At 37.9% G+C, this 16,924-nt stretch overlaps 2 protein-coding genes across 3 annotated transcripts; both read right to left on the minus strand.

Moving 5' to 3' along the window:
- Window positions 1-906: 906 nt before the first annotated feature.
- LOC119074691 (28S ribosomal protein S18a, mitochondrial) lies at window positions 907-1,922 on the minus strand. Its single transcript, XM_037180975.1, has 3 exons — window positions 1,737-1,922; window positions 1,178-1,441; window positions 907-1,090 (listed from the first exon to the last, which is right to left on the minus strand). Exons 1-3 carry the CDS (start codon window positions 1,834-1,836, stop codon window positions 966-968), a joined length of 489 nt encoding a protein of 162 aa, XP_037036870.1. The 5' UTR covers window positions 1,837-1,922; the 3' UTR covers window positions 907-965.
- A 2,318-nt stretch (window positions 1,923-4,240) lies between these two features.
- On the minus strand, window positions 4,241-12,256 carry LOC119074553 (PAX-interacting protein 1). Of its 2 annotated transcripts, XM_037180738.1 has the most exons (8): window positions 12,038-12,256; window positions 11,462-11,909; window positions 10,503-11,400; window positions 9,209-10,382; window positions 7,527-9,138; window positions 7,217-7,442; window positions 6,891-7,153; window positions 4,241-4,748 (listed from the first exon to the last, which is right to left on the minus strand). In XM_037180738.1, the coding sequence occupies exons 1-8, from the start codon at window positions 12,131-12,133 to the stop codon at window positions 4,720-4,722; spliced, it is 4,746 nt and encodes a 1,581-aa protein (XP_037036633.1). In that variant the 5' UTR covers window positions 12,134-12,256; the 3' UTR covers window positions 4,241-4,719. The 2 variants fall into 2 exon arrangements, with proteins under 2 accessions (XP_037036633.1, XP_037036632.1); XM_037180737.1 differs by having other exon boundaries at window positions 4,523-7,153.
- Window positions 12,257-16,924: the final 4,668 nt, after the last annotated feature.

Raw genomic sequence — 16,924 nt, forward strand, 5'->3', positions numbered from 1 at the left:
TACCAATTAAATTGCTTTGGCGATGCCTCTACTCAGTATTAATTTGTGAGGAACAATGATAGTAACCAACGTGCAGTGCGTTGTAGTATCTGTATACAAGAACTAAATCAGACACACCGCAGAATCTTTTTCGTTGATCAATATTTTAATCATGGTTACAGGAGCATTAAAGGTAAGCGGGCATGTGTTTCTTCGAAATTCGCCTAGGCCCGATTATTGTTTCGAAGAGTCCAATCAAAATTCGAATAAAAACTCGCGGTCCGCCCGAATTTTTTTATTTTTTCGGGCTAAAATTTTTACATAAGAATTCGGGCCACAAGAAAGTTTCGAGGGCTCACCTAAGAGATTATAGATTTGTTCAAACACCTACTATTGTGCTTACTTCACAAACCCGAGGATGTATTATGTGGTTACGTTGAACGAATTTTTTTCGCTGGGGCGGTACCGCAAATAGAAAATGCAACTAGCGGTAACTAAACTGCAATTTCAGTAAGAAATTACAATTGATAATAACTGAAACTGTACTAAAATCTTGTATGAAAATTACAGCAAAGTTGTGCGGATTTTTTGCGATGACGACCCCAGTGATAGGCGTAACATCCTACTCTAAAATCTTGCACAAACCTTCGTCGTTCAGATGTAACAATTTTTTTTTATGAACGGCCTCCCGCCCCAAAATAGAGTGTTTGTGATAGAGGTGACGAAACGACAATCGATTGTTCCATCTCGGGGTCTGCTGTCAGATTCTTTTGTATTATCGATGACACCAGACCCGGAGTTTATTTACCATCTCGCTCTACTTAAACACCGTACAGAAAATTTTGAGCTACTATACCCGCTGCACCCTAAGCGGCACTGTCAGCAATATCCACTTACCATTTACAAGAAAATAAAAAAAAATCAAATCGTCGCAGTTATCTAACATTTATTTGAACTGATTTCATCCAACGATTCGTAATAAATATTTACTCAATAACTCTTTTGCAATACGTAATCGTTCTCTCATCAAAATATTTGTTGTATTTCTTCCAATTGGCTCGTCGTTTCGGATCACGTTTACTCCACGCTGGAGCAATATTTGGCATTAAACCTGCAACGAACCAAATTTTTGTTTTTTTTTGTTTTTCGAAGAATTCGCTATACGTCTACGTTGTTGACAATAAAATCTGGGTTTTACCTGATTTTTGTGCCATCGTGACCATTTTTCCGATGTGTTTCTGCTGAATTTTGCAAAGACCGGTAATGCGACGCGGCAGCATGCATCCGTCAGAGCGTAAATATTGACTCAGAATCAACACGTCTGTATGTTTGATTTCTAGTCCGAGAGTACATTTCGGACAGAAATTTTCCTCTTTCACCTCTGCCAGAAGGTTACTTTCATTCGGTGATTGTACGTATTCGCCGGATATGGTTATTGAACCTGGTTCCTCTTTGACGTTTACTGTAAGATATAAAAAATCCTTTTGATTTCAAGAGCTATGTAGAGTTTTCGCATCGTTGCATGGACTGATGGTTATGAAAGAGAAGTCCATATCGCATCATAGTAGTACACTTTATCAACACATCATAAATGGTGAACTGTGGTGATTGAAGTTAGAGAAGCTAATTCACTTCACAATAACGTATTAAATGATTCCCGACAAGAAATCAATTCAAAAATTGAGATTCACTGCTTCCTTATAACCTAACCCTCTGCTTCAAACCATTTTATTTTATCGTAACAAACACAATCTTACTTTGCTTAAGATACAACGCACTGGATGAACATATTTGACGGTGGGCTTGTTGTACGAAACTAAATGCCGATTTTCCGTATTTAAATAGTGCCGTTGCCATTTTCCATCAAATTTTCCGGAAAATTAAGCTAAAACTTTGTAAATTTATTATTACTGTGCGGTCGGCCTAACTTGACATGTACTGTCAAAAATAGGAGAGGCCGTCTAGTGAAGCAGCTGACGATCATAGCTGTTTCGGGCCTGAGAATAATATGTTTCAGTCGTTTCAGTAATTTCGTAGTAACATTTGTATGTCAAAGAACCTCCTTGTGATCTGCATTTAAAATTGTTTCCATTAGAAGATCAGAATGCAGGCACGTATTATCCCAGTTATTCCAAGACTGCAATCGTCCTAATTTAAATAGTTTTCCAACAAAATATGCATTTGCTAAATTATTTGTCCCATACTTAGGGGAGTTCAAAAACTAAAAGTTTTGACAATGGTTGAGGCTAATGGCAGAGAACCAATCCTTATAGTATGCTTATAAATCGAATCGGTTTAGGCATCGCTCAGAACCAAAAACTGCGAAAAATGCCAAAGATTGTTGAAACTTTTCGTAATTAATATTGCGCAATTACTAGGTTCCACCTTTTGGGAGGGTCAGGTCCCTTGACTGACACTTTTCGAAATGTATTTTTAAAAACATGTCAAATTTAACACATATATTAATGACTCCATGCAAATGACAGTAAAATTTGACAAAAAACCATCGAGCGTAAGGTGGAATGATTTTTGACCACTTTTTGAGTTCTCAATTTTCCTATAAATTTTAAATTTTCAAGATTTTCAATCAACCTCAAATCATAAAAAAATATGACTCATGTAGATTACAGCCCTCGCTTCGATCTGGCCGGAAACTTCCCACTCGTATGAGCTGTCTATTATTCTGTTTAATTGCCTTTTCGTTATATCAGAGTAGATGCGAAGTTTGTTTTGTGAATGTGGAACGATGACTTTTTTACAAAATAAAAAAGTGCGATAGATGTTCTTCTCTTACACTTTTTCACAAAAAAAGGAAGTCCTCCGGTACTTAATATACCTTTACATGGTAATAAATGAACTTTATTAGTTTTTGGTTGATCGTTAAAAATTTTCAGTTTACCAATATTTTCGGTTAATTTTCGGTTACCGATTTCGACTCTATAATGGTAAAGGGATTTAAAATATTTGTAAAAAAAGAAAGTTTGATAGTCAACTATCAAGTTGTTATTCAACTATCAAACTATTACTGATAGTTGGGCATCGAATGATGAAATTATTCTTCCTACTAGTTTCACGTCGAAAACAAACTTATATGATTTTCCCACACTACCAAACAAAATCAAATTTCATCAAAGTAATCTTTTTTAATTGAGGCTATAATCAACAGTGTAAAATCCTGTTTTTCTCGGATAGCTTCCAGATCCTTAGTCCTACATAGCCCATCTTTGAACTTAGACTCGGGATTTTAATCATCCAAAAAAGAATCATCCAAATTGGTTGCCTTTTTTATAATACAAAAAAAGTTAGATTTCAAAAACACGATGCCTTAGAGAAGTAAAAGAATCACTTTCGTCCGAAAAATGGTACTATCTTTGAAAATTTTAGGGATTAAATTCCTAAAATTCCTGAGAATACCTAAAATATTTTAAAAATTCTATGAATTTTAAAGAATGTTTAGGAATTTTCAAATAAGGTAAGAGCAAAATAAAATGATCGAGTCTGGTTTTTGACAATTGAATTTCATTTTATTTTGCTTTTATTTTATTTTCTAAAAAAATTCATAAAATTTCTTAAAATTATTAAGAATTTCCACACAAAAATCCGAATAATAAGCCTTCCTCAATTATGTCAAAAAACATATTTCCCCTATTTCCCAATTTATGTACTCACCGTGCTCATCGATCTCCTTTAGCACTCTACTGCTGTAATTGAATTTTCCTAAGTCTGTCCTTGTAGGTGCAAAATATTAGCGGTTCAGTAGATTTTTTCCTAAGAGTATAATCATTGTAATCGTTGTCCCAACATCAGTTTGTATAAGGTACACATTTCGTATAATTTTACACCAATACACCAATGCGTTGACGCTTTTGATAGTTCAATTTACCTTCTTAATTAACACGCCACCAATAAACATTTCGTATTTCAAGTTGGGACCACATATTTTACGTAATTTTGTTCGTTTCCTCCTAGGTTATAATTACTCTAAGATTTAGCAGCTCAGCTACACACATTACTTCTCAGAATTTTACAAAATTCAATGGAATTCTGCAGAAAAAAAAAGAATTCCGATGAGATTATTGTGAATGTTATAAAATTCGCAGAAATAATGTGGATAGCTGCTGGAATTAACCATATATTTCTTTCATAGCTTCGGGTTATAAGTATGTTAGAAGTTTTGACGAGATTCATCGGCTGTCGAGTTCTCTTGTGTAACTTCGTTTACTTTAAATTAGATTTTAGTTTGAGAATGAAAGTCTTCCGATGCAAATGTTAGATTTTTTTTTTATTTACAGAATGAATATAATGTTGTATCAACTTTTATAAATATTATGATATAGGTTTCTTCTCTATACAGCTAGTGCTTCCATACAAAATCTACAGTTTAGTTTTCATTTGATAAAAAAAAGTTTACAATTTTTGTATTTCTCATTTAATGTTAACATCGTAAATTCTCTTTTTAGTGTTCAAATTATTATACATTTTATTGAAATAATGTTCTCTTCTCACTGGCTGCCATATTATTATGCATTTTAACAATTATTTGTCTCTTCATTTTATTGTATAGAGGTATACTTGATATTCATATTCGACTAAAAAATAAACTTTCATATATAGATTCCTTCAATAGATACTATTCCTTATTTATATTAAAATTTGTGGTTTTCAATTAGCTTTTTTTATATTAGCTTTCTTATATGCACATCTAGCATTTCTCTCTTCTTCTTTCTTTTAAACGTCCAATTAATCGGAATTCGTAGGTGATAAGCGAACTGTAAAAATAAAAGTCAATTCCGTTACCAGCTGTGAGTCAAAATGCTGAGCATATAACGATGTTATAAATATGAAATTGTCATCAGGTGAGATGGAAAGATGAATTCAGATAGAAAAACAAAATTGTGTCGATCGATAGGCAATCAAAAATCAATTTCATAAGAAAATTGTACGAGACTTATCATGCTGGCAAGGAAGACTATTTTCACAATGCAGTTGGGGAGCGGTGAGATAATTTATGAGAATGTTAGTTTCTTTGTTGTATTTGCTGTTTATGCAGCTTAGCGGTGCTGTGATGCTTGTATAAGGCCTTGTGTGACAATTAAACCGATACCGAAAAGCATTGAAATTTGACAAAGGCAACAATAGTTTTGATGTTGGTGACACAGTCCTAAAATAGTTAATGAAATAGGAATTTCTAGCAAAAGGTTTGTGTAATTCGCTCGATTAAGAATTGTCTATTATTACCTGAGGTGAACAAAACGTTTTTGATGTGAGCATTTTACAATAATTCGTTTAAATGTAAAGAAATCAACAACATAAACCCGAATTGACAGTTCAGCGGACAGAGTGATCCACGCTCTACTTTCTAACAGAAGAGGGCTGCGGGGACAAAAAATATACATTTTAACCACTGACCTGTCAATTTTCAGAGAGAGTTAGTCATTCAACTCGGGGATACAAGTCTATCGTTTTCTCGGTGGATTATACCTCTCGCTACGCTTGTTGCACAGAAGTAGTCAACGTCCTAATCCGCCCTACTTTTCTTACCTACCAAATAACCGAATTGTTAGATTTTATTTAATGAATTTAAATTTCATCAAGACGTCAAGTCCATGAAGTGATCAAATAAATCGTAAAAAAGAGAGGATGCGACTGGTCACCTTTAAGTTAAGTTTAGCGAATTTCTTTAAAAATTGTGTTGCTCAAACAACAGTTTTGACCTTCTAAAATGATAATAAAATGATCGAGTCTGGTTTTTGACAATTGAAATTCAACACCACTGCGGGGGAAAATGATCGAAAGAGTTTTTTACACCTTGTAAGCAATCACCAGCACATTTTCGAATATCACATGGTCTTGCCTTACAAACTCAAACAATTTCATTGCGTAAAATGTTGTTGATAGCACGCTTTTACCGAATTAAAATTCAACGACTGTGTTGAAGTTCAACGCTAAATCGAGACTTCGTTTTAATGTCGTAACGCATCGGACTTTAAGATTTCAATTTATAACTGAGAACTGTGCTGTTAGATTTGTAATCCTCCAACGCTACATTTCGTCACTGTTGCTGCGTAAAACTAGACTTCGTAGAAGGAAAACGAGGAATGTTAAGAGCATGTAAATAATGTTGTTAAGGGAGAGCAATTTATGACTAGTTTACTTCAACTGATCTCGGTGTCACATGTCAAAATGAGAGAAATCGTCGAAGCTGGGCCTAGCTCTCAATTTATTTTCTGATTCACAATATTTGAGAGCTGAACTGGCCCTAAGATCAGTTAACTGGCTTTCGCTCTACTTTAGGGCTACGAATTACACAACTAGCAAACTATTGAAGCCTGTCAGGTAACATGAAAGACGTAAAATTATTCCGATCACAAATTGGATTCATTTGTCAATCTCTCAACACTATAGAGCTATACGAATGACTTATTAACGCGAAACCAATATTATTGCAAAGTAAACTTTAATGACTGGTGGCAGATCCCTCTATTTACATTCAAATCAAATAAATTCCTACGAATCGTGTCACTGACAGCCAACAAACAAATTGAATTTTAACTAAATTGACACGTCGACTATCGAATCGAAACAACCCGAAAAGTCGTTGACCATTGAATCTCACGAATACTTAATGATGTGTTGTTCCAAGTCAATGATCTGTGTCATCACCGAGCTCATAACGAATTCCGTCGAACAAATGATACGATTTGGTTTGCCCGGTCGCATTAGATCGCTTAACAAATGCAAGTCCTGTGCACAGCTCAATACAATATAACTGGCCGGCTTCTGTGCATTCGTTTCGGATATACGAGCGGCCGACAAACGATTTTTGTCTACCCGTCCACCGCTGGATTCGATCATTGACGTTAATATCGACCTACTCGGTCGAACCGTTGGCGTAAGAAAAAATGTTTTACCTTCGAACAGCGTGCGACGCGACGACGATGAAATCGTTTTCTGTATGTCCGCTTTGAATGTCTGCTTGAATTTGGGATCGTTGATTTCGTAACCGTCAATCGGTAGAAATTTACCGGCTTTGGCACTTTCGACTATCCATTTGGACGATAAAATGTGGTCGACAACGCTTAGCGCGACCAAAAGTTTACAGCTTCGTACCAGACGAGTTACCACCAAGTGTGTTGCGTCTGAGGGATTTTCAACTATTTCGCCGCCAAGAGATCTGAAAATCAATTTTGGTTGGTGCCAACAATTCAAAAACTAATTTCTCGCAAAGCAAACTCACTTTACAGCTCTCGTCAATCCATCAATGTTATCGACTTGCGAAAATATAATTTTCGGTGCGTTGTCTGCTTCCAGAGGCTCAGTACACATTATGTCATCGGGAATCTCTTCCAGTGGCGGAATTGTACGCATTTTTTTCACCTTAGGTTCGGCAGGTGGTTCTGAATTGTGTCGTTTAACTCGCTCGTGAGATTCTTGGGTAAGGTTGATTGGCGATTTCCAGGCAGCTGAAATTTGGAAGATGGTTAAACATCGGAGAATTTTCAAGTTGGCTGAGATATGAGACTGGACATGGACAAGGAGATACTTACTCATCAAATGGGGAACAAGGCCATAGTCAATCCGGAAAGGTCCTGTGATGTTATACTGCTGGTATTTGGCTGTTTCAAACTGAGACATGCCACTCAAATTACCCAGCAAAATGTCACTGAGCCAAACTGTATTCACAACGGGAATGTTCCAGTCTTTGGCTCGCTTGTACTTCGGACCATCCGGTTTCTTACAAATCAGCACCGTATTGTGTCGGCTCAAATACGTTGTGAGCATAGCGCCTGATTCGTCAATCATGTTCTTAATACGAACTCGTTCTTCGCCCTCAAAGCCGGATATGCCGATGATATGACGCGTTGCTGGTCGTTGCGTTCCGAATGTACTTGGCATTGGTAGATGCAATGCTTGCCAGGGTGGTACAACTTGTTTTTTCATAACCGTGTCATTCAGCCAGTAAGCAGTAACGCATCGCTTCGAATCACGAATTGCTTGCATTACCACGCCGTGCCGTTGGGTACGACAAAGTACATGTGTCACGCGTGGACAATACATTTGCTCGATCTCACCGCCATGTCGTTGAATCAGTTCTTTCCATTCGGGTAACATTTCTTCGCAGATCTCATCGTATTCGACAATGAAAAACGTACATCCCAACAGGAACAGAGCTGGTGGAAGCTTCAAATTCGGATTGTGACCGTAGAACTGTGGACGTTGTAATGGTGGACGACCAGGACTGGTGGGCAGAAACGGTGGTTTGATGCTTGATGGCGAATGGGAAACTGCGGCAGACGGTGTGGCAGGTTGTTGAATTTGACTAACTACAGGCGTTGCGGGTGCACTATTTGTTATATTTCCCAAAGTACGACGTTGTACTACTTGCTGCTGAACTTGCTGTTGTTGTTGCTGAATGGCAGCCAATTCTTGTGGTGTTCGCTGTACGGTCGATTGATTTAAAGCCGCATTGTGCTGGGCAGTCATCAATCTTAATGTACCTGCTGCAGAGGGTTCGGTTGGTGATTCCGGAATATTTGGAGTACTGCCATTGTTGCTCAAGCGATTGCTTAACATGTTGGCAAGTGCCGTTTTTGTCTTCGAATTCATCGAAGCCTGTGAATTCGGATCTTGCGCAATTTGAATTTGATTTGGTGCACCCGGCGTCGTTGGCGTTGTAACAACGGACGATAAATCTTGATTGACTTGATTCACTTCGGAAGTGAATCCTCTCGGTGACACGGGCTGACCCTGTGGTCGATTTTGCTGTTGCATTTGTTGTAAGCGTTGGTATTGTTGTTGTCGTTGTATTTGAAGTTGTTGCAATTGCTGTTGTGCATTCGGGTCAACAAATTGCTGTTGGGGTGACACTGTTTGTGAAATGGGACTGAGACCCGGAGCTCCTCCTCTGACTAAAAGCGGTTGTCTGACATTACTTTGTTGTTGAACTTGTTGCAACCATTGGAGCTGTTGTTGCTGCGTCATTCCCGCTGGCATTTGGCTACGAACAATAATTGCATGTTGAGCTCCGGCTGGTCGTTGACCAGTAACAATATTGGGTGCATTTGGTCGACCTTGAAAGGCTTGCTGACGGAGCATCAAACTACGTTCCCGTTGCTTTTGTTGCAGTTTAGTTAGGTACTCGGCTCGCCGGATGGGATCCTAAAGAGCAATCGGAAATTGAGAACAAATTAAATTTGGGTAATGGATGAGACGCGAGTGTAAAACTTACCAGTGTCTGAAGATGAGCATGTGTTGCAGCATCCAAATGGATCAATTGACGTTGTGGCTGATTACCCGCTTGAGGAGGCCATTGTTGAGGTCGCTGCTGTGTCGCTCTAATAAATTGCTGCTGTGGTTGTCCCACATTTGTCTGTCCTTGCTGTACTGGACTCTGTGGAGTCCATTGATTTACTAAAATATTTGCATTTTGTGGTTGCACTAAGCCCGGCTGCTGTTGCTGCACGATTATTTGATTTTGGATTTGAATCTTTTGCTGGGTCGGCATAACTTGTTGCTGAGATTGTTGTGGAGATGGAACCGATTGAACTTGCTGGTTTTGAATAATTTGCTGTTGTTGTTGTTGTTGTTGTTGAGTTGACTGAACGATTGGTGATTGAATGCTCGATTGAATGTTGGGAGATTGTAACAACTGTGGGAGATTCGACTGTTGTTGATTTTGTGTGGTCACCATTGTTGCTTGCTGTGAAGCGTTACTTCCGACTTGTTGCAACTGCATTTTAATTTGCTGAATTGTCTGCTGTTGTTGAAGGTATGGATGCATCCGTTGTGCGTTCAGTTGATTTTGATTTTGCGGCGAGTTTGCATTTTGATGCTGCGGTGACTGTTGATCGATTTGTTGCTGCTGTTGCATGGGCGCTTGAGGTGATTGTTGAATATTGGCCACATTCTTTTGAAGCATCACCTGTTGGTTTGCCACTTGCTGTGATGGCGGTCCTTGCGCTAAATTATTATTGCCTTGAACCTGTTGCTGTAGCACATTCGCCTGTTGTTGATTGTTCGAATTGATAATTTGCGGATGTTGTCCAGCTGGCTGCTGGTTAATGATGACAATATTCTGATTTTGTGAATTGTTCAGGAGTTGTTGTTGTTGTTGGTTGAGTTGATTGAACTGCTGTTGACTGATTATGATGCGTTGTTGGGGCTGTTGACCTTGAACCAATGGTTTATTAATATGTTGACCAGTCATCACGTGCTGCTGCGGTTGACCTTGAATGATCTTAACTTGCTGTTGCCCACCGGGCGTTTGCGTGGTATGAATGAATTGGATCTGTTGCTTCTGTTGATTCGTTCCGATAATAAGACCAGACTGTTGTTGGGACTGTAAAATGTTGGCGGTTTGAGCAGCAGTTTGTTGACGTTGTTGTGACATTAAATGTGTTTGCCTGGAACGAAAGTGGAAAATCATCAAAAAGTTCGGACATGGCGTCGTGATCAGGAAACGGTTAATTGATGGCCATCGGACTGCCACAGAATAAATTGTTTAAAACGGGAAGATCACTAACCTCGTTTGTTGTATAATCTGTTGTCCTTGAGCCGTGGATGTATTGATGATATGTTTCTGGGTGATGACCTGATTATTCTGACTGATAATCAGTTGCGGTTGATTTGGATTGCTAATTTGCTGCTGCATTTGTACGGTTTGCTGTAAGTTCTGCGACTGACCAGTGGGACCGACTTGTTGCATAATATTTTGAACATTTTGAACGGGCTGTTTTGTCTGCGTCAGTATCTGATGAGATTGTTGGCTTTGTTGGCGCAAAAAGTCCGGACCCGATGTCGCCGAACTACTAACCGTTGACGATGACGTTGCAATTTCACTGACACTCCGATTCAGTTGTGGCTGCATTGTACCATTACCAGCCAACAATTTCTGCTGCTGATTGTACTGATGTTGTTGATTGATTGCAGTGATCTGCTGTTGAATTGAAGCATTTGTCGCAATGGCCTGCGAATTACGGTTTTGCTGTGGAGATTGACCGGGCAGTTTGTTTGGCTGTTGTTGTTCGACTTGATTCAAAGTGGTTTGCCGTTGCTGCATCATTGCCATGTTCTGATTCAATTGCGGTCGTTGCTGTGTTAGCAGAGTTGAAGAGGACGGCGATGCCGATACACTTTGTAGTATGGAATTTATTTGACTTGTCATTGAGGCAGCGGCTGATTTTTCGGCATTCACTGCATCAATCTCACGTGGCACGGGAATATCCGACTTTTCAAGATTTTCTTCGTAATCAAAACCGAGTATGCTCGAGAGTGACTGTTTTTCCGGATTGCTATTGCCAGCCGATGTTGGTACCATTGAGACGACAGTGGGTTTTGGTGCCGGTTTCGTAGATACGGAATCCGGCTGAGGCACAATTAGTAGTCGTGGATGGTACATCTGAGGATCACGTAATTCTTGACCTAAGCAAAAACGAAAATTCATTAACTCTGGCTCGTCGTCTTCTAAGTTCATCAAAATTACCATTCAACGAATCAATGATCCAATCCGGTGTCACCACACAGAAATTATCGTTTTTGATTGTAATCGCTTTCGCATACGCTGGCCCATCAACCGAGCCACAGATTAGATGTGTCGTTCTTGCAGTAAAATTTCGCTCGACCACTCCACCATTAAATGTAATCAAAGCGTACAGTCGATTTCGATCGGTTGCACTCACTTGTGTAATGGAGGCAAACACTTGCGAAAAACATTTGGAATTGGGTGTTGGATCGTACGGTTTTGTTGACGCCAAGCGTCCCAATTTTGCGGAAGCAATTACCCACGCTTCGGTCACCGAAGGTATTTCATACAAATCGGATGCTTGAGCAATTTCACTCTCGTCGAAACCTTCACCACATAACAAATGGGTGGTATTTGTCATTAAATAATTACAACACGATGCACCACCATCCTTAAGCAGCTTATCTGTCTGTATAATGTAAAGATAAAAACTTTCTTATTATCACTATCGGTTCAGGGAGTGCATTCAACACTGAATGTATTTTGACATTTGACAATAGCCTCCGACCAGTATGTAAAATCGGTATGACGTTTTACCTTTGCATCTAAGTTCCCGGTCACAAAGTATTTTACTTCTTTGAATAGATCCTCTCTCAGTTTCAATTTATCTAAATTTACCGCGAAAGCGCTCATCTTGCGTTGATTCACAATTACGACGGTTGGAAATGTTTGCTTTTTCCCATTAAAACAAAGATAAAGTTAACTGCAATACACTTCCACCAAAACTAAAAGAGACGCCATATATATTTTTCCTTTGCATATTCAGTGTTGCCATCAACTATGACAAGTGGAATATGAGCGGCAGGAAATAAAATTGCAATATTAACCGTGACATCACTGACGACTAGTCAGTGACGATGGTGACGATACTGTCTATTGATAGGATGATTATACGGACGGGACAGGTTAATAATAGTTGATAGGTATATTCTATTGCAATAGACGCCTCATCTCTTCCTTGTCTTTGGACTCCTAAACTGAGTTAGATGACAATTGTCCAAAAAAACTCACACTTTTTAATCACATTTCACAGTAATGGTGATTTTTTACCCATCCATTTGGATTCGATTAGGTTAAGGTTACGTATCAGTCCGTTAAGGGATTCTTCTGACTGAATGGAAAATGCATCCGATTTCGGTCTGCTGCTTTTCAGAATTCTAATGGTTATTTATGACGTCGGGTGCAAAGTACTTTATTAGCCTCTAGCTCTCAAATTATGACAACAGGCCGCATAATACACATCGTGAGCCTAATAAAGTACTTATTTGCATCGACTCATACAACAATTTATGCAACAGAGGCATCTATAGTTTGCCAATTTTGTACATAATATTCTGAGTTGTATAAATCCCCTTCACATGCTTCTGCACCGAAAACCGTTCATTTCATCAATGAAGCATTTCTTCGGTGCCCTCAGCATATGTAAAATACTCACTCACCTTATGGTGTAAATAAAAGTTGGAAGCACCGACGTAATCTACTAAAAAATGATCGAAAATGTAAGACAAAGTTCTGCAATGATTTATCTTTTACGGAATGTATGTTCATGACCTTCCCAATGTCAGATACGTCAGATACCCAGTTGTCAGACATGTCGAAAAATTTCGAATTCGAAATCCATTAAATACTGAGAGCTCGTACAGTAATTTTTCGTTAAGTTTAACCAGTGAATTTTGACAAGTCTACCCATATAAATTATGTGGGTAGGAACAAGGTTCTGAAAGAACAGGTTAAGACACCCACGAGGGCGGCTGACACACAAATTTTGACAAATAGATGCTATTTATTGAACATACTCATTACAGATTGTTTGAAATGTCAACTTGAAGAAAAAAAAAAGTTTTTATCAGGTTGACATTTCAAACAATCTGTAATGAGTATGTTCAATAAATAGCATCTATTTGTCAAAATTTGTGTGTCACCGCCTTCGTGATCAACTCAGATGTGTCTTAACCTGTTCTTTCAGAACCTTGGGTAGGAACTCGTTCAGGAACTAAAAATTCGTTGTCCAAAGTGAAAATTTTCACATATTTTATTTATTTATTTGTTGGTTTTGAGACCGTTCTTACAGCCTTTTACAGCCAATTACAAGTTCAGTCTGGACCACCGGCTTTACGTGACTTCCGAACCACGCCTCGAAGTATGTAATTACTCTCTGAGGAAAGTTAGGTGCGAAATTGATATCTCGCCTTAATGTAGGCTAGACATATGTACACAAATTCATCGTATTTGGGTTACGTCATACGATTCATTCAGTGTGTACATCGTTGCAGCCACCAAACACACCGCAACTACCCAAATTATGAAGCTTTATATGAAAGAAGTGTTCCTCACAAGTGAAACTTAACGAAGAGTTTCTGAACGAGCTCTAGACCTGTCAAAATTTTCAAAGTCAACTTCACAGGGTACGCACTTTGAATTATCGAAATGCTTTTCACGAAGATAAACGTCAATCAATTGAGGTTAAGGAGAACTTAACGAAAACTTAAGTGCGGCTCCGTTGACGAGTACTATACCGTATAATGAGCATGATGTGATATATAGTGTCATGTCGGCGTCTTTGAAATAAGTAAAGCATTTCGCTTCAGCTGTTTTTCAGTTGATCCACTCATGTTAAACCTGTTTAAAGGCGTAAAATAAAAAATGTTTGTGGCTTACACCATTATGGTCGTTCATTTGTTTGATCAGCTGAAAAACAGCTGAAACGAAACGCTTCACAAAATTCACTAGATTCTTCACCAAATTTTAAGGCTAAGAAGAGGTCGTATTCTGTTCATGCCTACGAGTAATTATACCTAGAGAGGAAATTTCGAACAAAATTACGTTAATTATGTGGTCCCAACATGAAATACGAAATGTTTATTGGTATGTGTTTGCCCTCTTAATAGAGTGTTATGATGGCAAATACTTTGACAAGTACCACAAGGCAAATTATAAATTAACTGGTATCGGTCGTCTCGCTCCGATCATAACACTCTATTAAGAGGCACTGTCGAAAGCGTCAACGTATACATGTATTGGTGTAAAATTATATGAAATGTGTATCTTATACAAACTAATGTTGGTACCACTTTTCGTCATACAATTTTCCTCTCTAGGCATAATTACTCTAAGGTTCACAGGGCCTATTATGTAGAATTAATTTGCAAAATTTGCAAAAATTCACAGAAATTCACAAAAATTTGCACAAATTTGCGCTTCATTTTCAGCACATTTTGCAAGTCTTTGCGTTCTTTTGTCTGTTTTAGTACAATTTAAAGTGAATAAAGTAATTAATTTGACTTTGAAGGTGTGTAGAAGTCGTTTTTTGAAAATTTTTGCAAATTTGTGGAGAATTTTGTGTGAATTTTTGCAAATTTAATTCTACATAATAAGCCCTGAAGGTTCATGCGAAATAAATTCAACCATCTAGATAATATTTATATAGATGGAATTTAGTCTCTAGCTTTCCGTGATTTGTATTCAGGTTTCAATCTTCAATCACTGGGTCCCACCTTTTGGGTCCTTGACTGACACTTTTCTAAATGTATTTTTGATGAATTTCTTATTTTTTATTAAATTACTAAACTGTTGTTAATGTAAACGGTAAAACATTTGTTTCATTTAAAATGTAAACGGTAACACGTTTCATTTTTTACGTTGAAATAAAAAAAATTCAACAAAGGTCGGAACAAAGCAATACACCAGCTTAGTAACGGCTCTCGCTTCGCTCTTCACACTCGTATGAACTGTCTATTATTCTGTTTGATTGCCTTTTTGTTACATCAGAGTAGATGCGAAGTATGTTTTGTGAATGTGGCACGAGGACTTTTTCACAAAATAAACGAGCCGTCAGAACAGTCGGAGCGTTTGCTGCGACTGAGCCCCGTACAAACCCGTACATCTATTGCGTACGTGACCCTAGTTCGTCCGTCGCCCTACTCTTACCGTAAGCCTACTGTGCCCGTAAACGTCGGTAAAGTAAAATTCTTATGAAATGTGTACGTCTTAAAAATTGCGCATAGCGCAATTACGAAGCCCCGTACGACGTTCCTTTCAAATGTAACACAAATTTCGAATTGACCTAAAATTAAGTAAGTATCATTTTCACCGATTTATATTGATTTTACAAAAATCCAAAATGGCGGCCGACGGCCATTTTGTTAGGAGGTGGAAAGTAGTACGGCTGCTTTACATTCGTTAGTACCTTTCAAACAAAAAAAAATTGAAATTCGGTCAAAGTTTACTCGAGATATTAACAAAAAAACACCACCTTCACTGTACGGCCGAGTAGCCACATATAAGCTCACTCCAAGAGACCTAGCTCACGCTCCGGTGAATCGAATTTCATAAACTTTTTTTTCCCTGATTGGTACGGTCAATACCTACACGGAAAAAAAAGATTTGGAAAGAATTGTTTGCTAGAAATATATTTATAGTTGTGACAAATATATTTATATTTTTCACAAAATTTCAGGTAATTTGCTTGTCACAATTATATTTAATTATTTGTGACAAATTATTTCAAAATATATTCGTTACAAATATATAAATTACGAATTATTAAAAAAATATTTGTGGCAAATAATTAAATATATTTCGGACAAATATTTATATATTTGTAACGAATATAGTTAATTATTTGCTACAAATGTTTATCTAATATATTCGCCACAAATATTTATATATTCGATACCAATTTTTTACATTAAATTGGTATTGAATATTTCTTTTTTTTCCGTGTATCTAATAAAGCAAAATCCATCTAAATACGTTCAAATTTGGCCAACCTACAAGCAAAAACGGCTTGCCGCCCTGTACCTAGTTCACACCAAGGGGTCTAACTCACGAGTCGGTCATCCAATTTTCATAAACTTTTTTTTTGTCGATCGGTATTGTAAATACCTTTCATTTGACGTATCACTTACAAGTGTAGTGCTTAAATGTCTGGAGATATCGTCGAAAAACAGTTAGGCACTTATTGGGCCCCAGCTCCGGAAGGGTCGACCCAAAATCGCCCATCTTCGAACTTAGCCTCACTATTTTGACTATCTTTCAGGGAAATTTTTTTTTTGAAATCGGATTTGATTTACTCAAGATATCGACGTGACAGACGGACGGACGGACGGACGGACGGACGGACAAAATTTTTATTGCGGATTCGTTATCTATGAACATAGGCAAACACTTTGCCCTTACCGTCTGCTTCGAATTCCATCAATTACACACGGCATCGTAATCCTATAAGCCCCTTCGTACTTCGTACGGGGCTAAAAAGTGCGACAGATGTTCTTCTCTTACACTTTTGTAAAAATATGAAATCCCCCGGTACTTAATGAACATGGTAATAAATGAACTTTATTAGTTTTTGGTTGATCGTTAAAAATAACTCAGTTCATCAATCGGTAAATTGGTACCAATTTCGACTCTATAATGGTGAAGGTA

Source organism: Bradysia coprophila, unplaced genomic scaffold (assembly GCF_014529535.1).
Source record: "Bradysia coprophila strain Holo2 unplaced genomic scaffold, BU_Bcop_v1 contig_151, whole genome shotgun sequence".
Lineage (NCBI taxonomy): Eukaryota > Metazoa > Arthropoda > Insecta > Diptera > Sciaridae > Bradysia > Bradysia coprophila.

Coding starts and splice junctions, on each gene's coding strand:
- LOC119074691 (XM_037180975.1), bottom strand. CDS start 1,836: ATGGCAACGGCACTATTTAAATACGGAAAATCGGCATTTAGTTTCGTA. Junction 1,442..1,736: donor TGCGTTGTATCTTAAGCAAA/GTAAGATTGTGT, acceptor TATATCTTACAG/TAAACGTCAAAGAGGAACCA. Junction 1,091..1,177: donor CACGATGGCACAAAAATCAG/GTAAAACCCAGA, acceptor GGTTCGTTGCAG/GTTTAATGCCAAATATTGCT.
- LOC119074553 (XM_037180737.1), bottom strand. CDS start 12,133: ATGAGCGCTTTCGCGGTAAATTTAGATAAATTGAAACTGAGAGAGGAT. Junction 9,139..9,208: donor ATGCTCATCTTCAGACACTG/GTAAGTTTTACA, acceptor ATTGCTCTTTAG/GATCCCATCCGGCGAGCCGA. Junction 7,443..7,526: donor CCTTGTTCCCCATTTGATGA/GTAAGTATCTCC, acceptor TCCAAATTTCAG/CTGCCTGGAAATCGCCAATC.